General features: G+C 44.5%; 1 protein-coding gene across 3 annotated transcripts in view; it reads right to left on the minus strand.

The window, feature by feature from the left end:
• PDIA5 (protein disulfide isomerase family A member 5) overlaps window positions 1-24,979 on the minus strand; it is a 192,202-nt gene that overhangs the window by 57,095 nt on the left and 110,128 nt on the right. For all 3 annotated transcript variants that reach the window (XM_090046002.1, XM_090046003.1, XM_090046000.1), the window contains 3 exons: window positions 21,703-21,794; window positions 21,524-21,595; window positions 15,018-15,154 (listed from right to left, as the gene is read on the minus strand). In XM_090046002.1, the coding sequence (XP_089902128.1) occupies window positions 15,018-15,154; window positions 21,524-21,595; window positions 21,703-21,794 (301 nt within the window). The remainder of the gene's footprint in view (window positions 1-15,017; window positions 15,155-21,523; window positions 21,596-21,702; window positions 21,795-24,979) is intronic.

Below are 24,979 nucleotides of genomic sequence, written 5' to 3' on the forward strand. Positions count from 1 at the left end.
TTCTTTCAAGTTATTAAGGCTGTATAAATAAATATCACGTTTTTGGTCACGTCCCCTGGTTTCGACACAATATTGTCTGAGGGCATGAAGTAAAGGCAGAAACGTGACAAGCAAGAGATAAAGGCCATCACCAACTTCCGACGGACTGAGAATCAGGAATTTCTGATTTGCAGAACCCTAGAGACAAATTAAATTGTGAATAAAGATTCTAAAGAATCATTAAATTCCTTCTATTGACGAGCTAGTCAGGCAACATTACCATGCGTCACACTACTCATTAGATCGTGCCATCTCCACATTCACCTATCGCTGCTTGCCGCGAATATTTCTATTACCCTAATGGGAAATGCACGTTTGAAGCCCAACCTGCAGAACACTAAGGCCAAAGCAGGTTTGTTTGTTCATTTTCCCTGAACACATGGGTATGCTTCCATATTCATTCCCATTCATTTAGTTGTCACAATGATCCCATAATACCCTGATCAGCTTATGCCAGATCTGAGGGCAAAGCAAACCTCCAGCTAAGTTTCGGGATAGCACAGAGCTCACCTCTTGAAGACCGTGGGTATCCCTAACATTGTTCCCTTCTATCTAAAGCTGCATATTCTAGGACTTCTGTCGCCACCAACATACCATACTTTTTTCAGCAGCAGCACTGACCTCCAAGCTTGAGGCAGCTCAAGCTGAGTTCAGGCAGAGTAGACACCTGCTTATAAAGTCTGTGGCTATTCCCCAACTTCAATATCATTGCCTGTTTGTAACAGTGTACTGGATTAGATTTCCCCCTGCATGTTTAAATTACCAACGGCGAGACAGAGCATGTTCTCCAGTAGTACATGCTTTGTACTGGATTCTTCAAAGACTTACGACTTGGCCAGATGAAATCTTTTTAGGCAGCAAGAGCAAGTGGTGCTCTTCATGGAAGACTGTTTGTACACTGAGCATCCATTTTCAATTCAATCTGGTTTTGCTGTTTCCAATTAGATACCGCTTCAATGGGTTGTTTTTTTTTTGTTTTGGGTTTTGTTTTGTTTTTTAGTGAAAACTGTAAAATTCCCCCTTTTCCTCCTACTCAAACTAACTTCAAATCTTACGCATGTAGAGAATGTCACTGCAAGAGGCCACGCCTGGGATATTTCAGTACAAAAGGTGATGGTCCAGCAAGTTCTGTGGAACTGAAAATACAGAATCAGAACGGAAACACGTGTGAAACTCTGATTTATGCTGAGCCCTGCTGTTCTGGCCTTGACAGCTTAAGTTCTAGACATTAGCAAGAGTGCAGGAGGAGAATAGATGAGGTTAAGATCACACGCTGGATTTCTTGCTTTTTTTTTTTTTTTCCTTTACAAGGTTTATGTAACAGCTAACTCCGCAAAATCTTGCAGTGGAAAAAGCAGAGAGATTCACAACTACTTTTAGAAAGGAAGCCACAGGGTATGCTAAGCAGTTTATTAAATGTGTTCTGCATGCTGCAGAAGTCAGATAAAACTTAAACGAATTGGCAAAACCTCCCCCCCAGAAGTCCAGCATGCCGCCACATTATTTGTATGGCAAGGAGCACGAGGGCTAAAGTCAACTCGGGGGTAAAGCCCAGCAGAGCAACAGACAAAAAGAGGTGCATACCATGACATCCTAATCCTCTGGTTGGGGTAGCTCCATAAAAAAAACCACCAAAAAAATGATGCTGGCTGAAAACACAACTGAAGCCAATTCTGCCCGTTGCATTTACAGATGTTATGGGCAAGAAGATACTATTATTGATCTTCTTTGGCAGGATATAGGTCACAGGCAACACCAAGCAACTCCTTTCAACATTGTCTCGTTGAAATACAACTTGTCTTCTTTTGGTTTGAAGATTACATAACGGAGAATCCATCAAGTCCTTAGGATAGCTCCCCAGTTTTTAATTATCCTCATTTAAAAAGCTTTGTCAAATTATGTTCTGAATTTGTCTCCTTCAGCTTTCAGCTGTTGGCTGTTGCTGCAGTGGGATTTCTGTATCCACAGCGTCTACTGGCTGAGGCGATACGTGGGTACTCAGTGAAAAACCAAGTCCCACTCTGCTGGCAACGTTCAGAGGTAGGGGAAATACGGGGAGGTTGACTAGCTGGCAGAGAGAGCTGCAAGTCAACACCTCCCACACCAGCTGGGGGGGGGATCTGGCCCTCAATATGTGTGAAAAATTATTCTTCTCCTATTTAAAATTAGAAAGAAAGACAATAGCATAACCTTAAGGCAAAAGTGTTGACAGAAAATTACAAATAATACCACCGCAAGGCTCCCATCTCATTTCCTTGTAATTATTCCATATCCAAATGTACTTTGCCTTAAGTCAGATGGTGATTCTCCTCCCCCACTGTAGACGTACACCATCCTGCAAGCACACTCGTCTGGGAGCTGCATTCCTCTAGCTCTTGCTAGTAGGCTGAGGAAGATCTAGCTACAGCACAACATTAAGTCACAGAGTTTAGGCCAGGAAACAAAGAATACTCAAGGAAATTGCAAGGGGATTTAGGGACTCAGACTGTAATTACTTAACTGTCCCTGATTTAACCAGGAGTAAATTTGCCACTGTTGGGGCAGGGTTAAATCACTTTCATATATAATGGCATGTCATGTGCTTCCAGCTTCTTTGGATTTGGGCAGCCTTGCTTTTAATGAATGAAAACCTGTTTAAATGGGGCCCAAGATGCCATTTGTATAAAGCAGTTGGCTAGAAAACTGCAAGCAGGGTGCTGGACCACAAACCCCTGCATCAGGATGCGGTCTTCCTTTGAGTTGTCCTGACCTCAGGTGCTTGAACCTCACATGGAAATGCAGCGTCAAATACCAGCAAATGAGATGAGCTCCAAAACCGAATATAAATTACTCTCTCGGAAGTAAACACAACAAAGGTCTACAAGTTCCTCCAGGGAAAACGAAGCATTGCGAAGCACAGGGTAAAAATATAAAGTGATGTTTGTCTGGTTTATTTGTGGGTTTGGCTTATTTGGGATAAATTGGATATTGTGCTGAAGGTATCAGGACTCCAGGCGAGCGTCTTACCCAGAAGACAGTCCCTCTATTGCCAATACCATGCCCCCAAGAACATGCCGTTTCCTAGTGACTCTGATGGAAGTGTTTTCCTTACTGATTCACCAGCAGCTTGATGCTCCTTACTGGTCTCCTATCTAAGTACTGACCACCAATCTCCTCCTTGACAGGGTTGCAAATAAAAGCAGCGGGTACGCAGGGCAAAGAATCCAGCTCGTTCCTTCACACAGCACTGCAGCAAAAGTAGCAGGTACGTCTCAAAGGAGCAGAAAGGTGCGATGGAGAAGCTATCATTTCTCTGTCACTTCTCTAATGACTTCTGAGGGTAGGCAAAGCAAAGCAAGTTCTTTGAATAGAACAACAGAAAACCGAGCCAAACAAAACAGTACTTAGGAAAACGTGCTTTAGCCAAACAAACCCCACCACCTCTCATGGCAGATGAGAGAGCATCTCTGATCTGACCTCTTTGTCCTGCGTTTAGGGAAATGCACAAAGCGACTCCAATGTCAAAACACAGAAAGCCTCTCACCCATCACGCACAAGCAGCACTGCAAGAAAATCGTGCAAGCCGACCGATACAAGATTCCAGGTGGGACAGGAAATTCAATCAGAAAAACACAGCTGCTTTAGCGCAAAAAGCTCATTTTAATACTTAATCGGTCATTAAAAGCAAGGCAGGTGAGGTTATTAACCATGGCACTCTCCTAACAGACCTCCGCGAGGCCTGCACCAGCCGACTAGTAGGCAGCCAAAGCGGCCTCAGTGCAATCTCCAGAAGAGAGACTGAACGCTTTCAACAAGCCAGCCCGCCACAGTAAATCCCACCGGGGCTGTCTGTGTCAGCACCCAACCCAAGAACAATCTTGCATCTCACCCCTTGAGGGGGTCCATCCCGTTCAGGGCTGTAGGCCCGCATTACATCTATTCCAGCTGTGCACATTTTGAAGACCCACATGAAATGGCAGCCTCCAGAGCAGTCAATCCAGCCCTAAGTTCATCTCGGGGGGGGAGGGGGGGGATATAGCTAAAAGACTCCTGCTAGACAAAAAGGCTCAGCTGCCATTAGAGGTGCTCTATCAAAAGCCCTGCTGACAAGTAATTAAATAATCTGTTGGAGCATCATGCATCCCTCTTCAGCTATCAACCTCCTGCTGACCCAAGAGTGGTATTAGCTGCCTCTGAGGGAGCTGCATTTAGTCCACTTTGGCTGGGGTAGTTGGACAGTAAGCTTTTTTAAAAGAGAGAGGAAAGGTAATAGAAAGTAACAGCAGAACTGAGATAGCAAATCCCAAAGGAAACTAATGTTCTTTCCACTCACCACCTGCTGCACATTTGTAGTGAGTATTTTTCTGATTAAAGTAGCCTTTGTAAATGTCTTTTGTAATAGACAAACTAATTACTCCACACTGGAGACCAGCAGGAACTAAAGCGTCATGAAAAACAAGTTTCTCCAAGTTAACACAAAATCTGAACAGTGCATATTTGTCCCCCACACAGCTCCCTCCCAGCATCCTTCCTACCTATGCACAGTTGTAGAAAATTGCTAAAAAGAGAAGCTGACCTGCCCCTCCTGTTGCAGGCAGCACAGTGCTCTTCTACATCAAGTTTCAGCTTTAAGGAATGACAGCTGTAAAGGTCCCAACAGTTTTCCAACAGAAAGAGCAACACAACCTGAACAACTGTATCTCACAACTGGCAAAAGCAAAAGTCCTTCCTGCAAGCCCAGGCAGACTGAAAAAGGTGCATGTACCCAGCATGATAGCTGTGATGGTCATAATAGGAACGAATCAGTCTACTAGTCTCAGGTGGTGTTTCGTAAGTGGAGGGTTTCATCCTGCACAAAGCAGTAGGCATATGTGCCTTCTTTGGCAATCCCTTGCAGCCGAGCATGACTGTTTGTTTTATCTGTGGCCCTGAAAATGGCCAACAAGGCCATTGTTGGCATACCAGCCCTGATCTGCATCGTTTCGGTCAAAGGGTTCTTTGCCATTCTCTTATGTATGGATACGCGCCCAATTACTGCAGCATCCAAGAAGTAGGGAAGTGTTGTTATTCCCATTTTACAAATGGGAGATTGAGGCAGAAGGTAAATTACTCCGTCAAGATCACACACAAACACTGTGCCAGAAAATGGGATTAAGCCAACATCCCCAAAGACTGAAGTTAGCACCCTCACCCATGGATCACGCTCCCTCCCTTGAACGCGACTGGGAGTAATAAGCATCTCGATGGATAAACCTGACTTCCTATCTGGGACACAATTGATGAAGGTTACGGACAGGAGAGACAATGGAGTCTGTTTTACTGCCTTGATTCTTTTCATTACCAAGCCCATCAAGTTTTACTGCATAACTTGGTTGTTAGGATTTTTAATAGTGTTCTCACCCTTATTTACATGATATATCACTATAAACTCACATTGATTTTTTATGACAATCTTCCCCACATTTCTCAAGAGCTGAAAAAAAAAGAAAAAAGAATACAAGAAAGAAAAATCAATGACAGGTTCTTCATTTTCTCAGTTAATGAAATTACTGCTTTTTCAGGGACTCCTGTGCCAACAAACAAGAGTAACAGCTGTACTGAGAACAGGTTCTGAAATTAGGCTGACATCAACAAAACCACAGTCTGTGTATTATATTCCTTTTGTTGAATTTTTAGAATTAAAATAAAGGAATTCAAACTGATAAATATATCTCCTTTTCAATAGGTATCCATGCAATGGTTATATTTGATAAAAGCCCAATATTTGTCTCACTGAAAAATCACTGGCAAAATCCACACCGGCTTCAGTGGAAGAAAGTTTAAGACACAAGAGTGCCACTGGAGCTATGCACAAAAGATCTGTTGAGTATCTACTTTGCGCTTTGTGTTTAAACCCCACTGAAAGCAAGTCTCTCTCACCCCCTTCACCCCTTTGAGAGATGGCATGCTCAATTCTTTGCCAGAGGCAAATTTTATTTTACACTCTATTAAAAAATGCCAAAGGGACATTATAGTTATGCAGTTACGGACTCAAGAGTCAGAAAAACTCACCTAAACTCATTCCCACCTATTTGCCAAGACTCTTGTAATGACATCCTCACTCATAGGTACCCGGGTATCTTTGCATGCTTGCCTCAAGATTCAGTTTTTATGCAACTTTCTCACTTCTTGCCTTATAATGGGTGCATTTTGCAGCTTTGATGCTCTGTAACAAAAAGTATTATGGATGGAAGTCCCTTCCTGCTGCACTTCTCCCCATAATAAAGACAGAATCTACTCTCTTTCCAGAGTATTATGAGTGCTGCATGGTTTTCCCCTCATAGGATTCAAATGGTAAAAAAAGCAGGAGGTGTATAGTGGAAAGGGAGATGCTGTGAACGAGACCTCCCTCATTCAAGGCTTTATGCATTTCTCAATGGAGCAAGCGAGAGACTTTCCATCAACTTCAACGAAGGCTTGGTCAAACCCAATGAATTCTTCTAGCCTGCAACAGCCACACACATACTCAGTCCCTCGTCCAATAGGAAAATGTAACTGAGTGTGAATGGGGTTACACACACTTACAAGATGTGTGTAGAACAAGGCAAGGCTCTTGTGAACCCCGGACTTATTCAATACAATTTTTCGGCAATTATTTTACACAGTGGCTAACTTCTCGCCATTTCCCTCAGACTATTGTGTGACTGCTAAATAGTATTGTAAGTGTTAAGATGCACTGCTCATGTGTGAACTCCAATTTTCAAAGATTTATAAAAGGACCTCATTTCTTCAGGAAACAGCAAAGGTACATTATAACAGAGGGCTATTTTTCTGCCAAATTCCAGCTTTTCAGTCCCTTATTGCAGGCTGTGCGTTTTTTTGTTAAGTAATTGAGAATGGGAACCTTTTCCTCCCTTCTTCCGACACTTAACAAGCTTATCTACCCCCAGTGCATATACTCCCTTGCAAGCAGAGAACAATCCTGAAAAAAAAAAAACCACACAAAACATCAGCATCAGAGACTAAAGTTTCTGAGTGCTACGAATGCAATGAAAACCAAGGGACCAAGAACTATTGCTCTTCTTATATGGCCAGGTGTACATCTATGCAAGTGACCCCCCCGCACTGAACAAACTGTCTGAGATGCATTTGTGTTCAAGCTTTGTATCAGGTACCACTCCTTTGTGACTGATCTTGCTTGAGCCGAGGGGCATCCGAATTCCAGCCCTTCAGCACTAAAAAGCATGACCCCCTCGCATGTGAAATAAACGATTTTACACCCCCTAACCAGCAGTCACAGACGACCAATTTCAGTGACTTAAAAAAAAAAAAAAAGAGATGCAGAAAACTTTCCTACTACAGGACAAATACATAGTTCCAAGTGCTCTCTCTGCCACTTTCGTGCTTTTTACCTTATTAAGACTGGTAACACATCTGTAAAAAACCGCATAGGAAGCGCAAGTGGTCTCTGCAAAAATTTTTTTTTTTTGAATACTTCTATGCACAGATGCATCGCTCATGTAGAATCAGTGAAGCATCTTGCCACGTGCTCCCTGCCTAGGGCCACTATTACAATAACAGGTCACAAAACTGTTTGGTCCTTCTTCACTGCACCAACCTGCACTAGTCTGTGTCAACAGTGCGGGTCCCCAGCGTCGCCTGCCTGTGCTGAATCACAGATCATCATGAAAGCATCGACGGGGATGGGTTTGTGCGCAAGAGGCCAGCCCACACTGCATTGCTGATGAGCTTCCACCTGTTTTTGTTTTTGAAGATCCCATTGTCAATTCAATCTCCAGCCTTTTCAATCTTTGGGCTTGTTGGCAGAGACTGCCAGAGGTACCAATTAGTGCTAACAGCGCTAGTGATTTTGTAAGAAATCTCCAGTGTGCACCTCACCGGGGACTGGTAAGGAGATTTATTATTTATTTAGCATCCTAAAACCCAGGGGTTTTTTTGGTTTTGTTTTTTAAAGAAAGTAAGTCAGCAGGGTTGTTTTTCCTGCATTTTTTATATATAAAATAAAAATTGGAAACTTTTGGTCTAGATTCTCCACACCCAGCGGGAAGAATGGCAAGTAAGAGAGATGTTATAGGTCATCTTTAATGTGTCGATGATCCTGTTTCAAAGTTCCTTTCAAAATGGTTTAAAGGGCGTTAAAGCTGTACTAAGTTCCCTCTAAGTGTCTTACTGATACACCGTAGGCAAGGGCTATCTTTGAGCCTTTCTCCCTAGCTCAAGCTAGGGTATTACATCTGCTCCATGGAGATCAAGTGACCAATCTGCTGTCATCCAGCATCCCAGGACGCATGGCTCCCAGGCCCTCTCTCCCTGAAAACAATTCCATTTCCCAAGCTCTCCTGCCCAAGGGGTAGTACTGGCCCCAAGCAAACACCCCCACTCAGTCCCATGCTATGAAACGGTTTTAACTTTAATACTGCCTACCATTCCCCTGGCTCTTTCTCCAAAGCTGTGCTCCAGGCTATCAATTCTGGGGGCACAGGATGAGTGCTCCACCCATGCTGCTTACTGGTGAGGGAGGAAGATAGGGGCTGCAGGGCAGAGACAAGGCAGTAGAGGTATTCTGCAATCCCTGAGCTCTCTGTAACCACAAGTGATATATGCATTTAAATCAGCCCAGTGAAGATACTGGGAACAGAAACTGGATTTAACAGGCATTTAACTTAAGACACGAGGCAGTGGCTGGGTAATGCCACTCCCATCGACTTCATCATTGCTAACATGGCATGAAAGGGAGGATGCCAGGAGGCCTGGCCTGGGCTATTGAGCAACCAGAGTTCAACAACTTTCACTCCCTAGTAAAAGGGACCGGCTGCTAATTCTGTACTTGCTGAATATACCAGGGGAGGAAAGAGCTCCAGGAGGGCACCAGGAGGGTCACTTTTACATGATGTTAAGGGAATGGTTACATTTTAAAATGTTAGCGATGTCATGTGGGTTAACAAAATGTAATGAAAAGTAACTCCCATGCATGAGAAGCAGGCACTTTTAAAATCCATTCCTGAATTGATTTTAATTTCAGTCCAAGACTTTAAATGCCCTTCAGCAGCATTTGAATTGACTTTTTTTTTTTTTTTTTTTTCCTCCAGTGACTCGGGAAGACTTAGAGATCGTGCTTTGGAGGGCAATATGGGGAAATATTTGTAAGTGGAAAAGGAAATTTTGTGGCGCTCTGGCCCTTTGAGAAACATGAGAGGGATCCCTGGCTCCATTAGTGTGGCGATAACTTCTTTTCTTCTTATTGAGGATGTTCATTTAAAAGTTACATTCTGAGTAGCAAATAATTTGGGGGACAAAGGGCAAATTATTAGAAAGTGCTCGAGAGGCTCAGAGCCCACAGCCTAAATGACTATAAAGACACTCGGGCAATTGCAAATGTTTTTTTAGCAGTTTAGATCAGTGCAGCTTGATTTCCAGGACGTGGCTCCTATTGCAGGCACCAGAAGGAGCTGGCTGAGTTCTTCAGTATGGAAGTAAACATGATTTAGCACCAGGATTCAGCAGCCGTCACATAGGGCTCCTACCACATTAGTAAAGCTTCTAGTTCCTTTCTAAGTGGAGAAAAATGTGCATTTTATGTGACTATGCACCTCACCATCTGCAACCCACTTTTCCAAATTCAAGATCTGCCCATAGATAGGCCTTTCCTCCAAGAACTGGTCCAGCCCCTTTTGAACCGAGTTAAGTTACTGGCCTCCACAACTTCTTGGAGGCTTATAAAGGGGAAGAACCTCAATTTTGATTTTGTTTACAATTCCCTTCTACGATTATTTGCTTTCTTGACTGCTGCTGAACACTGCACTGATGTTTTTAGCAAACTATCCACAATGGACCCCAGATCTCTTTCCTGTCTTTCTTAAAATTGTATGTTGTAAATGTTTTGGGGTAGGGATGGCTACCATGTTCTGCACTGGTATGGTATCTAATCACACTGGGGTCCAGATCTGTGAGACAGGGTTTGTTCACAGATCCCATTACAATACAACTAATGACTTAATTTGTGGTATGCATAGAGTCCTTATCACCAGGGATCTGGGTCTTCTGTTTGCCACAGAAGAACACACATTTTCTCCTTTAAAAGGAGAGAACTGGGAAGTGGCAGGTTTCCCCTTGCAGGCAGTCAGTCTTCCAGCCTGCAAGGTGCTGCTTGGGGCTGGGGGGGGAGAGGGAGGAGGGCAATTGGAGGCACAGGGTGCACATGCATGTGCTTACACACACTCGGTTAACATACAGCCAGGCAGGGTGGTGGGGGCGGTTCCACCAGCTGTATACAGGTAAGTTAATGGGGAAAGGGGTTGGAGGGCCAGGACTTAGGGACTGTCTTCAGGGGAGAGGGGGGGTGCCTGCCAGCACTGGGAGAAGGTGTCCAGGTGCCAAGACTGCAGCAGGGCAGGGGAGGGTCTGAGGCAGCACTTGGTGCTACCAGCAAGAACAGCTCTGCACTGGTGGTGCCAGCAGGGCCCACCCAGAGGTGCCTGACCCTTCAGCAATGGAAGAGGGGAGGGAGGGGAGGAGTCCTTCAGGGACAGTGGGGAGCGGCATGGCTGGGCCAGTGGCATCAGAGGCTGGTGCCTATGCTCTCAGGGGCAGGGGGAGCTGGTGAGTGATAGGGAGCACAGTCAAGCCCCCTTGTGCAGTACAGGAGCCCCAGACCAGGGGGTGGGGTGCCATAGGTGTCCCCTTCTCCATCTGGGGACGGACTCGCTCTGCTGCTGCCTGCGTGAGTTGCAGGTGCCATGCTCTGGCCCGACGGGATGGAAAGCAGCTGGAGCCCATCGCCTGCAGTACAGCCCAGGCCAGAGCTGAGCTTGGCTTGGCTTGAACCCGCTGCCACACCCCAGCCCTGGCCCTAGCCCGTGGCACAGGGCAGCGTGCAATGCTCCAGCTGCTGCTTGCGCTTCCATTTTAGGTATGCTGCACGCACCTCATGCTACAAGCTGTCTCCACCATGTCCCGACAAACCACCATCCTGTGAGTCTGCGCAGGACTGGCCATGGCAAGGAGCATGGGGCTATGGCTGGGGAGTGAGGGGTAGTGGCAGGGGCAGGGCACCAGCATATCAGGGCTGCTCAGTGCCACAAAGCAGCAGGGAGGGACAGTTGCAGTTGGACCCACGTCCTGGTGAGAGTGAAGGGAGCAGGGGGGCTTTAATTTTCCATGATAAAAACAAAAACAACCCAAACATAAAAATATATAGGTATTTAGAATTTGTTTTATTACGATTGTTTTATAATGATTGAGGCACTGGTAGGCTTCCAAACAGTTTTAAGATTGTAATATATCAATACAACATTGTGTTCAACTGACACCCAATTAATTATATAGTGGTGTTTCATTTTAATTGTGGCAAAATGCAGATGGGGGGATTAATAAGAGAATTTAGGCGTTTTAAACAGAGAAAGCCAGGATCCCTGCTCACCCACCTCTATCCATTTTTCATATAAAAAAAAAAAAGTGTTCATTGTGAAGTAATTAAATTTGAGCAAACATACATTTGTATTTGATGTCACATACCAAAATAAACTTCAGAATTGAAGAAGCAGCCGGTGACTAAAACTGGATTTAAACCACAACACAGACTATTTGAATAAAAGGCATACAGCAACATGGACCCTGCTTGGATGGTTGGAGAGGTGGTATTCAGACACACACGGCAGAAATGCACCTGGCTGGGTTAGGTGTTTGCCTGGCCCAATTGTGCAGATTAGCTGAACATCCTCTTAAGAGCTTTACAGTGCTATTTGTTTTAGAAGGTTGCAAAGTTTTCCATTGTGCCCCAACTAATCCAAAACAGAGAAGCCAGCCAGATCCATTCTGCCCACCCACCACTACTTACCCACTGTTTTAGGAATTTAACACAGCTATCTGAAACAGAGAAACTTCCTGCCATCTGATGACTCCAGTTTAAAAAAAAGCCTCATCTCAAGATTAGGGAAAGGCTGGTTAGACAGCAGTGTGAGCTGCACTGATCACAACTGCTGAGGTAGTAACTCATATACACCTGGGTCCAGCTGAACTGCATTAGTCAGGAGGAGGATGGACTAAAGCGCAAGGGGCACCTATAGACCAGCAGCAAGGCTGTTCCAACATGCTGTAATTACAGCACTTTGGAGTAGACATGGTTAATCAATTCTGCTGGAATGTGATAATTACCATGCTCCAGGGGACTCCAACATCACATGCATCAGCATCCCCACACTTAAAAAGTGGTGGGGGCTAAAGAGTTAAAGCACCCCTGCCACCATTTTAAGTGTGGGGAGCTGATACACAAGACACTCCAGGTGCTTTAAATTAGAGCACCTCTTGGAGCTGCTCCAATTAAAGCACCCCCCCAACCAGAGCACATGTATAAATACCCAAGGTGTTCCTCTTTGTCTACTCCTGGAGTAACACTTTCATTCGAGCAGTGAAATCAAGTTCAATTCTTCCTTGGTAAAAATTTCAGAAGCTGATCCACAGGGACCCTCATTCAGAGCCACCACAAATGGCCAAATACACCCCCAGCATAACGCCACTAAGTGGTGGAATTGCACCACAATGTATATGGCTCAGCATCTTCCCTTGTATTGAAAAATGCTTTGATTCTCCTATGGGTCTTTTAATACTATGTTCTATTAATTCCTCAGCCATCTGACTATGAAATTGCAATTAAAAGTATCACTACCATAATTCTGCCTTCAGCAAAGGCATTTTTTCCCCCTTAAAATGAAAGTAAGATTTATGGTACTTAAATACATGCACTGTATACTAGAATGAGATTTAAAATACTGGCTAATTCTAACCCAATGGTGGAAATGTTATTGCAAATTCCTATACGTGGAGACATTTATAGGGAATCACGTCCAGAATTTTCCGTTATTTCTTCCTTCTACAATGGATTATACTTATTTTTCCATACAAGTTTTGAAAGAAGATGCTTTCACATCCTTTAAAGTTTTCCAAGGTTAAAACAAATAAGGCAGTGATGTCCTTTGTCTTTACTGCTCGTACTGCAGCTAGAGTAATATATCTCCTAATATTCATAAGGTCACTCCATCAGGAAATATAAGAAGTGCCTGGAGAAAATCTTTTAATCATGGAGATAACTGTTTATGATAGCTGTCTGTTTTTAATTAGTCTACATGCCCACTCTTGGCCGTGGATTCCCAGAGAGGATTCTTGTAAGCAAGGCTTCTTTCTGTATTTGCAAGCTAGATTCTGTATGTAGGCAAGACCTCTATCCACATTCCTTGCCAAGTCTTCCTTAGGAATTTTCTGATCATAAACAAACTACAAAACTATTTTCCAAGTAAAAAAGTTGCATTTAAAATGAGTTGTTTGAGCAGGAAATACGCTCTCAAATCACAGCTAAGGGGAGTTGGGACAAAATATAAGAAAACTGCATTAACTTAATAAGGCCTATCTGTTTATTTTTAAATCATCATCTACCATAGACTTAGGTGTCCTTTAGCCTGTATACATAACAGGCTTCCCCAAAGGAGAACAGTCATACTTTAATGCAATTGTTACTCTTAAAATACCATGCAATTTTAAAAAAGGTAAGCTAAATTGTATAGGAGTCTTGACAAAGTGCAAGTGTCTTCTCCAGACTCTAGCGGGCAAGAAATCCATGACAAAAATCTAATTCCTATCAACCTAGGGAACATTTTTTTGTTTTCGAACTATGCACCCAGCAATCATCTCAGCCCTTATTTCCATTATTAAGAACAGCAACAACTTAAATCATGTCATCAGTTGGTTCCTAGAGGTCCCACTAGACAAAAGCAAGTTCTCTTTTGACTTTAGGTAAAAGTTGAGGGCCCCGCAAGAACAAATTTTTCAAAAGGTATTTAGGTGCCAAATCCCACAAACTTCAATAAAAAGGTGTGATCTCATCCTTTGTGCCAAGAGCTTCACTGAGAGCATTCTGCCTCCAGAGCCCCAGTGATCAAATCTAAGGCTATTACATAAGCATCCCAGCCAATCACAATTTCCAGCATGGTGAAGAAGCAGGGGCTGAGCCTACCCTGTAACTGAATGGTAGAGATTAAAACAGCCATCTCAAAACTGCAGCTAGAAACAATGACCACCACCAGACACATCTACGTGACACTAGAATTTTAGTGCCAAGCAAAGAGCAATGCTAAGAAAGTATAATGCTAGACCGGATGCTCCAGATACTGTCTGAATTGCATTTCAACTGTCCAATTAGCAAAGAACAGTGAACACAGAAAACCCTGGTAAGGCTTGCAGTTCCAAGGAAGGTTTATAGCATCTGAGACCAACACCAATCTTTAATGACCCCAAATGCAGGTGTCAATTATAAAAGTGCTCCAAGCAATTTCTCACTGTCATTTCAAATGTACTCGGAGTGGAAGAGCCCATTGAAGAAGCTTAAAAGCAAAGGCCCAGGACAACACTCTGTATCTGGCTTGATCAAGATGTCAAATCTGGGTAATCCAGTCCAACTCAAAATTTATTCTAGGCAGAATAGTAAGTAATATCAATACCAACACCCATTCAGTACCCCCTCTTTGGGGGTCATTATTTAATATGTGCAGACACCACACCTCTGTACAAGTTAAATTACCCATTATCTCCATTCTGGCAAATGGGGAAACTGAGGCAGAAGCATCAACAGCTGTGGAATTAGCACTTGGGAGTTTCTGGCTAAAATAATGCATGCAGGCCCCCCAGACTCCCTGCAGCAAGAGTGGAATTGGGAACACAGTAAACTAAATGTGTGACAGCACTGTTAGATAATGAGCTCCCAGACTATTTAGGATATTAAGTTTTTCAATCTTGTCCAGCAAAACAACAATTTCTATAGCTGCCCATCCTTGTCCTAAACTTGCAATGTTCATAAAGATGCTGGCTGCAAGCCAGCTATGTCAGAGAAGGATCATGAAGAAAAATCTGAATATTGACATTCACAGCATGCGACACCAAGATGGAAATGAGCCTCTACTTTATTATAAACCAGCACTTGGAACAGGACACGGAAAGGAACAGTAACTCACATGGTGCGTGGAACATCACCAGGACAGACGAATGCTCCTTGATAAACTTGTCAAAGTCTTCATCAGTCAGGTGATAAACTGCGCTCTCCTCATCTGCCCAGGGAGTCTCTGGGGCCTGCGGCTGCGGTGGCACAGGGCTATAAAAACAGAAGACGTAGCTGAGAGGAAGCTCTTTGGTGATGAATAACAACTGCTGCAGCCAATCAGATTGTGGGGAACCAATTTGATTTCTCAACGCTGCTGCGTGACATGCTAACCTCACCAAACGGGGCTCTTTAATTGGTTCCACTCTGAGCTGATAAGCACTGAAACCTAGATAAAAATGGAGGAGGGGAAAATCCATCATGAGCAGAAGCTCCTGTGGACAGCAGAAACAGAAGCAGGTAGAGTGGAGAGATAAAGAGAGCCACTTTTGTTATTTCATTGTAAAATAAAACATGGAGGTTTTTTTATTACCCTTTTAGCCAGCTCAGCAAGAAGCTCCCCATTCTCACTGCATTAACATTTGCCAGTACACACATTGCAAAAGAAAAGGAAAGCAGAGACAACCCAGAAAGTTATATGGTTTGATTCACTGCTCTTCTATCAAAGCAAAGCAACAGGAATGATCGTGGGGCCATGGGACAAGACCCACACTCAATCTATCTACAGTACCCCTGGGGGCACCTCCCAGACACCTAGGAATTTATCCTCAATAACCTGTGAGATAGAAGTAATGATGCTTTCCCATTTTAAAACAGGCATTTAAAGATCCCTGTTCAAAGTACTCAAGCACATATGTAACCTTTGACATGTGATCAGTCCTACTGGCTTCCCTGGTTCTGCTCCTGAACTACCCTCCTGAATCTGAGATTCAATGACTACTTAAGGACCTGTGTAAAAATCTGAAATGGAGCTGGGAGCTGAACCCTCATCCCCCAAGTTCTGGCTTAGTGCTTTAAGTCACCAAAGAGCAAGGCTTTTTTGTCTTATTTTTAGCTAGGCAAGCTGTTGGACAAGCTTTCAGGAACAAGATTCTTCCTTGCTTCCATGAATGTACATTAAAAGGGATAAAACTTAGCACATGCTAAACAGAGACTACACTAAACTCGACTTTTTATTTATTAAAATACTGTTAATAATAAAAGCAGAGCCAAACATAGTTTGTAGGGTCGGAAGGGACCTGAGCAGATCATCTAGTCCGACCCCCTGCCATGGCAGGAAAGAGTACTGGGGTCAAATGACCCCAGCAAGGTGTACATCCAACCTCCTCTTAAACACCCCCAGGGTAGGAGCCTGCACCACTTCTCTTGGAAGCTGGTTCCAGATCCTAGCCACCCTGACCGTGAAGTCGCGCCTCCTGATATCTAACCTAAACCTTCCCTCTGCCAGCTTGTGACCATTATTCCTGGTCACTCCTGGCAGTGCTCGGGGGAACAGTGACTTCCCCAATGCCTGCTGATCCTCCCTGACTAGTTTATAACAGGCCACCAGATCCCCCCTCAGCCTTCTCTTGTGGAGGCTGAACAGGTTCAGGTCCCGCAGCCTGTCCTCATCGGGGACAGCAGGGCAGGCCCTATCATATGAGTGGCCCTCCTCTGGATCCTCTCCATGCTGTCCACATCCCTCCTGAAGTGCAGCGCCCAGAACTGGATGCAGTACTCCAGCTGCGGCCTGACCAGTGCCGCATAGAGCAGGAGGATCACCTCCCTGGACCTGCTCGAGATGCATCTGTGGATGCATGCCAAGGTGCGGTTGGCCTTCCTGACTGCCTCCCCACACTGCCAGCCCATGTTCATCTTGGAGTCAATGATGACCCCCAGATCCCTTTCCGCCTCCGTGCTGATAAGAGGGGAGTTCCCCAACCTGTAGGTATAGTGCCGGTTGTTCCTCCCGAGGTGCATCACCTTGCACTTGTCTGTGTTGAAACCCATCCTCTTCTCGTCCGCCCACCCTTGTAACCTGTCTAGGTCTGATTGTAGCCTGCAGGAACATCTAAATCGAGACTCTGGAGATGGTATTGATTTAGCTGGCTGCACTAGGTCCAAACCCCATCCAAAAGAGAAAGCTTACATCTGGCCTCTCTCTAACGAAGCAGATTTGCTATGTTTGATTAAAACCTAATACTGTTTCAGCTGCCTGGAACAGGGCATGGAAAGTAGATAACTCATTTATCTTGCCTTGCTCCTTTCCAAGCTGAAAGCCTAGTTTGGTAACAGCAGAAAAAGGGAGACAGACAGAAGTAGCAGACAGCATCAACACATACTGGGGGAAATGATCCAAGAATAAAAAGCAAGGTCTGGTGAACCAGGAAGCACATTTCACTGGCCTTTTTATACATAAGAAACATTCAGGAATCTCAAATCAAAGATCAGGGTGCCATTGTACCAGGCAGTGTAGACACAAAGTACAATCCCTGCCTTGGTGAATTCAGTATCTTAAAAAGAAATGGAGAGAACCTACAAGTGGGTAAAAGGTAAGTGGGCTGGTAGTGCCTTAGCAGGTGGATCAAGCAATGAATTGTACAGAAAAAAAAAGCCACTTGCTAGTTGTCTGTTCTTTGCCCCATGCAAGTAATTTGCAGGCAATCTGTAAAAGATGCAGATTTTAAAGAGGGACAGAACTTGACTGAGTCAGAGAGAATCTGGTCACCTTAAAGGCATTAACAGACAAGAGCAAGACAAATGTCAGTGATCCCAAATCATCTATTTTGGTACCTAACTAATACACGGAGGAGAATGCAGTTTATACAAGAATCTTGCTTAGTCATGACTGTGTGGGTGTATGACTAGATAGAAGCAAAGGAGACATCTTGATGCTAGACAGCAAGAAAAATCTGAAACGCTATTTAAACACCATGAGCATTGTCTTTGGCCATGAGGTTTGCAAAGACAGGGAATGACAGAGAAGGCTGGGAGGGTAATCAAGAGCTAATTAAACTAACAAACGACAGCAAGTGGAGTGCATTAATTGAACAGCTGAGCAGTAAGGTACAGCCCAACAGGAGGTCAAAAAAGTCAACTAAGAGATGAGTTAAGTATCCACTAAGGCAGTTTGCAGCTGTCTGGCAAACCATCTAGATTGATGGAGCTAAAAAAGGTAGATATTAAGAATTTAGTGCAAAGGAAAAAGCTCTAGTACAGGAGAGTACCCAAGACAGTAGCTAAGGAGCGCACTGAGTACAATTGTCTCCTTTGGTAGCCTCATAAAACTACCCTTAAGCCTTAGTGAGATAGCAGCCAGATCTATCTCTGTGTCTATTAGCAAGATAAGGGAAGCCAAGTATCTACAGATTGATGCATTAGAAACCTCCAGTGTGAGAGAGAACAACCTTGACTAAGTAGTGAGAGATGCTGGGGTCCTCAGAATTAAACCCTGCCTGGAAGAAAAAGGTCAGGACAGGCATAAACCTAGCTGACTTGATCACTTTCCCTTATATAAAATCATCCCCAATCCCATGCTGTTCCCCACCCCCGCAAAGTTTAGGGTCAAAGTGATTGACTGACCAAATACTGAAAGCCGATCTACAGGGAAGGAGGAAGGTGAAAAGCAAGGCTGTTGCTTTGCAGGAGCTACCTGCCTCTTGCAAATTTCAGAATCTTTCAGTCTCAAAAGGTCTCCACTAGTTTCCCAACATGCATACACTCCACATGTACACACAGTGCATATGGGCATAAGCATGTACACATTCATGTATGTAAACACATCACAGAGGTCTGTCCTATCACCTACCACAACAGACATCCCTGCAGTGACAAATCCCTGCTGCTCAGTGTTGTCAGCCAGCCTACCCATCAGATCATGATGCTGTACAGGAAAGCAGAGCACGATGCTGGGTTTTCAGTCGCCTCTCTTTGCCCTCCAGTTCCTCTCACGCTCAAGACAACCCAAGCTGAGAAATCTGAACCCAGATGCAAGCCCTCCCGAAGCTTAGAGACAGGATACTGGATCCAAAGTTCTGCCACGGCACAGTCAGCAGCTTTCCCCCTATTTTTTTGTTGTTGTTGTTTTAAAAAGAGAACTAATTTCCACATGCAATGGAGGTAAAGAGAAATAGCCTGAGACAAATACTGCCAAAAAAAATAATTATCATCAGTTATTAGATATCCTTGAACTATGTACTGATAACTATTGTTGAGTTTTTTGGTAAGAACTTAAAGGATACTTAAAATTTACAGCATATGCATTTGTCCTGTAGCTATTTAATTACAATTTTAGGCTCTCAAAACCTTGCCACAGCATTTGATTGCTTGTACTGAATATCCCTCTAAGTGATATGATATTATGCATGTACTAGATTTATCCTGTATACAATATTAATTGTAACAGCAATTACCAGAGATATTAAGTATGCACAATTCCTGAAAGTGATTTCTTTAAAAAGATACAAAAAGGGGCAAAAAAGCAACTGCTGAGATTGTCTTTTGGGAAACTATTAAGCGTGTACTGAAAACTAAGTGAGGACAAACAGCTGTCTTTATCTCTGGCCTGCTGAAATATCAGTCAAAGCCCACCGTGGCTTGTTAGCAGAGATTATCATTGGAAAGAGCTTGCAGCTGTTCTGCTCTGCCTCCAGTAGCTGTGTTCACTAGCTGTCGCAGCACTGATATAAAAGCACTGCATATTACAGGGATTATCTGGATATTATGTGGGCAGACTGAACCCTCCCCCCTTTGCAAACATCTAATGTCTCACATGTGGTAGCCAGGAGATAACCACATCCTTGCAGAGCTGAAAAGCATAAAAAGGTCTGGGTGATGAAGTCATATATCCTTGCTCCAAGGGAGTGATCATCTCAGTGTTGTCTCCAGAGCTGCTTTCTTGCTCATTCATGTCTGAAGGCTTAATGGGCTGAAAGAGGCTTAAAGACTATGGCCAAATTTCTCCTCTTTGATCCAGACCGTATTACTCAGCCTCAGCATTTTGCCCCCCTGCGCATCCAAGTCTCCTGTTGATGTCACAGAGCAATGCCTAGGCTGCACTCCTGGGTCTCAGCAGGGTGAAATGTCTGCAAGTCCAGGCCAACTGCTACGCCTGATACCAGTTCCTCTGCACTTCAACAGCAGTAAAGAGGGGACAAGAGACAGCAAAGGGAAAAAGGAGGAGGCTAGGTTCTCCAAGCTATTAATCCAGATGGGCAGAGGAAAAATAAAGTTGGGGGAGTGGAAGGGAAACATAGCTGCCATGAACTAGTATTTATTTTAGAGACTCTCATACATTGTACAAGTACTTCCACCGATTTTCAGGAAGCTACGTTGATTTGCCCCACTGAACATCTACATCAAGCAAGTGTTTCAGCAAATGTTTATAGCAACTCCACTGCAATTTCCATAAATCCCTGCAACCCCCAAAGTATTTGCCATGACAAATAACTACCTACAGGTAGAGTCCATCGCACCAAGCTTGGTACCATCAGAGGCACTTATGGAATCATTTTTTTTTTTTTAAAAGAGTTAGGATTTCAGCTGCTTTGATTTTTCATGACTACCATATTTTCCCCAAATACAAGATGACTTCAACTTTAAGACAATCCCCCACCCCGATAATTAGATTTTATATATAGGAAATTTGTAAGTCTGTTATAATTTTCCATGTATAGAATCAAATTATCAGAGGGTCATCTTAAAATCATTCCTCCCACAGCTGCAGCGTGGAAAGCAGCCTGACCCCTAACCCTTGTCCCCTGCATACCTTGCCCACTGCCACCTGTCTTCCTCCCCATTCCTCAGTTTCCTTGCACACCCCCACACCTTGCCTCCTGTCCCTCCCTTCCCCCCAATGCTTCTGCCTCCCTCATACTTAGCTCCCATCTCCACCATTGCTTACCTTTGGTCACAGCTCCAGCTCTAGCCTCTGCCCAGACAGACAGCAGTGATTGTGACAATGGCAGCTCTTGCCCCAAGGCCAGGGCCAGAGCTGGAGCTCAGTACTCCCAACTAGAGCTGCAGGATGGGGGAGCAATAAAGGTGGCAGCGGGACAGCAGCTGCAGCTCCTAACCTGAGTCCAAGTTGGAGCCAGAGCCCCACCTTGTATTCAAATTCCAGACAAAGGGCTTCCCCCACTCATGTTAAATGTGTGTGTGTGGGGGCAGGGAACAATCATCTTGGATTGAGTAAATATGGTAAATCAACACCCTTTAACAGCTCCTGCTGATTTCAAGTGCTGAAACACATTATACTGTCTTGTGTTTCAAAGCATTTACTGTTGATTACCCACAAACAAGCACCTAAAAATTTAGGTCCACATTTTAATGGAGTTGGGGCCCAAAGAACAGCAGATCCTTCTGTTCACAACATACTGGTCAAAGATAGTCTTATATTAGGCACATAATACAAATGTTAAGAAGGCAGGCATGATGAAAACAACCATTAGAGCAAAGTTTAGCTGTAACAGGTTAGTCAAGGTTTATTTGTTCTGGGGAGGCAGGGTGGGGGCAGAGAAGGAAGAGATGCCATCCCTGGACTGATCTGCTGTTCACAGCAAGTATATACATAAGAGGTACAGTTCATAAAGTACAATACCTTACCTTTTCAGCCATTCTGCTATATCCTTTGCTGTAGCACCATAATTCTCATAGTGGAAGAGGAACTTTCCTTTCCTATTAATGCAACAAAACAAGTTTTAGCCCCTGCCCTGGATGATAAGGAGGAACAAGAAATTACAATTTAGCATATGATTTCTAAAGAAGAAATAAGCAAGACTGACTCAAAATAGCAGATGGTAGGGTATCCCCGGACACCGTATTCTTCCTTTATCCTTTCAAATTCAGCAGAGTAAACATTCATTCCTGCAAGTACCTGCAACAAGAAAACAGAGCCACATGCTTCTTTGCCATGCTGCTATTCATACTAGCACAGTCTTTCTGGCTTATTACATATAGTGTGTAAAAGCAGCCTTTAAGTAGCTCATCACCTTTTCCTGCTTTCTGGACAAGAACCTTCCCATATTTACATGCACTCTCTAAAACCTGAAGCACCCAAAGGGGACTCATTTAGGAGTGTTACTATTGCTCTCGCTGGGTATTGATATTGCAAGTGGCAGGCCTGACTATATTTTTCAGTTCAAGTATCACAGCTTACAAAGCATAGGGACATTAGCTGGAACACAGGCCATTCTGTCCCCACCTCTTCAGCTTCTACCAGGGCAGCAAACTTAAGATCTGGCTGAGTAGCAGCTCAAAAGGGCAATTATTAGAGGACAAAACAATGCAAAACAATTACTGCAGTCTGAAAACAAGGCTTATGCTCATTTAGGCAACAGGAAATGACACCTCTTTAGAGGCTTCTAAGAACAGGTTTGGGCTCTGAACGAAGTAAACAAGATCATTCAAAACAATCATTTTCCCTGCCACTTTTTATTATACATTTTATAACCAGCTGCCTTTTGATAACCAGGGGAAGTAGAGCAGCGAGTGAGGAGCCCAGCTGTGGGTTGCCAGGGAGACCGGTGGGAGTCAGCTGACCAGAAGGGGCAGGGCCTGGCTCCTATATAACTTCCAGGCTGAGGCAGGGCAGGCAGTTGCCTCCCAGCAGCTGTAGGGGTAGGAACTCTGCCTGAGTGAGAAAAAGGAAGAAGCTAGTATGCATGGACAGTTATTCAGGTGAGAGATGAAGAAACCCAGTGACAGACTCAAAGGTGATTATGGCCAGATGGCTTAGGTTTATGTTATAGCCAAAGGGCTTGAGTTTGCATTGATGGTTTACACTGGTGGTTTGGGTGAGGCTATGGGGGTTGGAGGAGGCCTCATAGGGGACCCATGGTAGTGTGGGGACCCCAGTGCCAGAGTGGGCACAGCACTGGGGCTGTGTGGTAACCTCCAGAGTGAAGGGGGCAGTGAGAAGCCCCAGGGCAAAAGGGGTAGTGTGCTGAGAGATGAGGGCTGGAGAGCCTGGGCACCTGTGGGGGGCGTGCTAAGAGATGGACCAAACAACATCTGGTACATCTGCAAGGCTTGGGGTGTGGTACAAGGGTGGCTGGAGCCATGCATAGCCCATAAGGCTGGGGTGCTCAGGACCCCCTTTATAGAAGCAAGATGCAAGGTAGGAGCACTGTGACTGGGAAGACGAGAGAGGTAGCCTCCCTTTAATATTTATGATCAAGACATGTTGGGTGAGAATGAAAGGTGCCTTATAGGCAAACTGGATGCAGTGAGGGGCACTAGGTGAGAGCACGGTGACCTTTAGGCTGCCCCCTCCTGGTACATCCATCATCTCTGCTGCAGTTCACTGGACAAAACATGTTATCCGGCCTTGTCCATTGGTTTCCAGGACCTTAGGCTAGAAATAGACATGGCCGAATGCAGCGGGTCTGCCATGCCATGATGTGTCATGGCACAACTGATCTGCTTCATTGGGTGAAACATATCATCCCTTGTCCTGCCTATTGAAGGTGTGGGACAAAGGGCGATAAGTTCTTGTGGGGCTTGAGGGGCCTGGTCCAGCTCACCCCAGAAATTACCAGGCAGAATCAGGCTCCTCAAGCCTTGAAGGCACCTGCCCAGCTTTCCCACTTACCTAGATGTGACCCCAGTAGCAGGTCTGGGTGAGTGGGTCCCAGTCTGGAAGCATATGGCACCAGGGATTCCCCAGGTCCTTTGGCTCCAAGCTAGGACCAGCATGGGCCTTCCCCACTTATGATGACATGCCCCCGAGCTCCTGAGGTGGATTTAAGTAGGGAATCCTGTCTTCCCCACCACTTGTAGAGGGATGGCCTGAGATTCCCTCAGTGCACCTCTCCCTAAGCAGAGAGCCAGTAGACATCCACTGCAATAAAGCAGCAGAATTTATTACTACCTTTTGTTGTACCACTGATTTGTGTCATGTGGCATGACAAAAGGTAGGGACATCTATTTGCTCACTGTTTGTACCCCATAAACATTTTTTATGGGGGACACAAATGGATGTCAGGCCACATCTGCTTCTACCCTGAGTGAAGAAAGCTGGCCAGGGGCTCCTGGGGCTTGATCCTGAGCAGGTGCATAGGATCAGGTCCCTCAAGCCATCAAGAGCGACTGCCTGGGGATGCTGGAGAGTGCAGACAGCTCCAGGATGCTTGCACTCATGCCATAAAGCTAACAGACATCTGCCACAAGGAAGCAGCAGAAACTATTGCTGCCTTCTGTCAGGGGCCATGAATTTAGGCACCTGTGGCATGACAAATGATACATGTCTGTATACAAGTGAATGAGTAAAAAGTGTTATAGCAACACAAAGGAGACATCTATTTATACTCAGCGAGACTGGCAAGTTAGTAACTAAAATCAAGCATTAAGACACAGGTAAGATGATGGGTGGCTGAAGTACTTTCAAACAGCAAAGATTTGAGGATGAAAGTTTCTTAAATGTTTCTGTAGGCCTTGGATTTACAGAATTCTAGCTGGCCAGCTGTGGAGATGCAACTTCAACATTAACTCCAGACAGAAGACATTGATATTTTAAATCATTTTAGCAGCCTGGTCATAATCCAAGCCCTCTTCCTCCACTCTGAAAACAGGATTTTCTTTTTCCAACTGAAATACCACATCGGAATTCAATACTAGTTTCCTAATGGCAGCAAAATGCATGAACCAAAAAAACCCACAGACTCCTCATGAGGTCAGTCTCTCCTCAGGACATATAGGAGAAAGTCACAAAAGATGACATTTTGGTGTTTCCTCCCCTGCCCTGGGAAGGACACCTGGAGCACTGAAAGGAGCAGAGTAAAGAATGTCTTTGTTAGCCCTCTGCTAATTTTACTATTTGATTATTCAAAGGAAACCAACCATTTACTTGATTCATAAGAAGTACTGGGCCTGATTCTCCAACACTTTGTCTCTTACGTTGTCAATAACAGGAGGTGACAGTGGGTTTAAAAAAGTGGTATCGAGTCGCAGTAGTAACTTTGCTTGGTGCAAATGGCTACACAAGGGGCAAAGGGGATGGAGAATGTGGCTTACTAGATTTTCTCTTGCGTGTTAAATTACTAAACTCTCACATAGAGCACA

Source organism: Crocodylus siamensis, chromosome 4 (assembly GCF_052110815.1).
Source record: "Crocodylus siamensis isolate JL-2025a chromosome 4, ASM5211081v1, whole genome shotgun sequence".
Classification (NCBI taxonomy): Eukaryota; Metazoa; Chordata; order Crocodylia; family Crocodylidae; genus Crocodylus; species Crocodylus siamensis.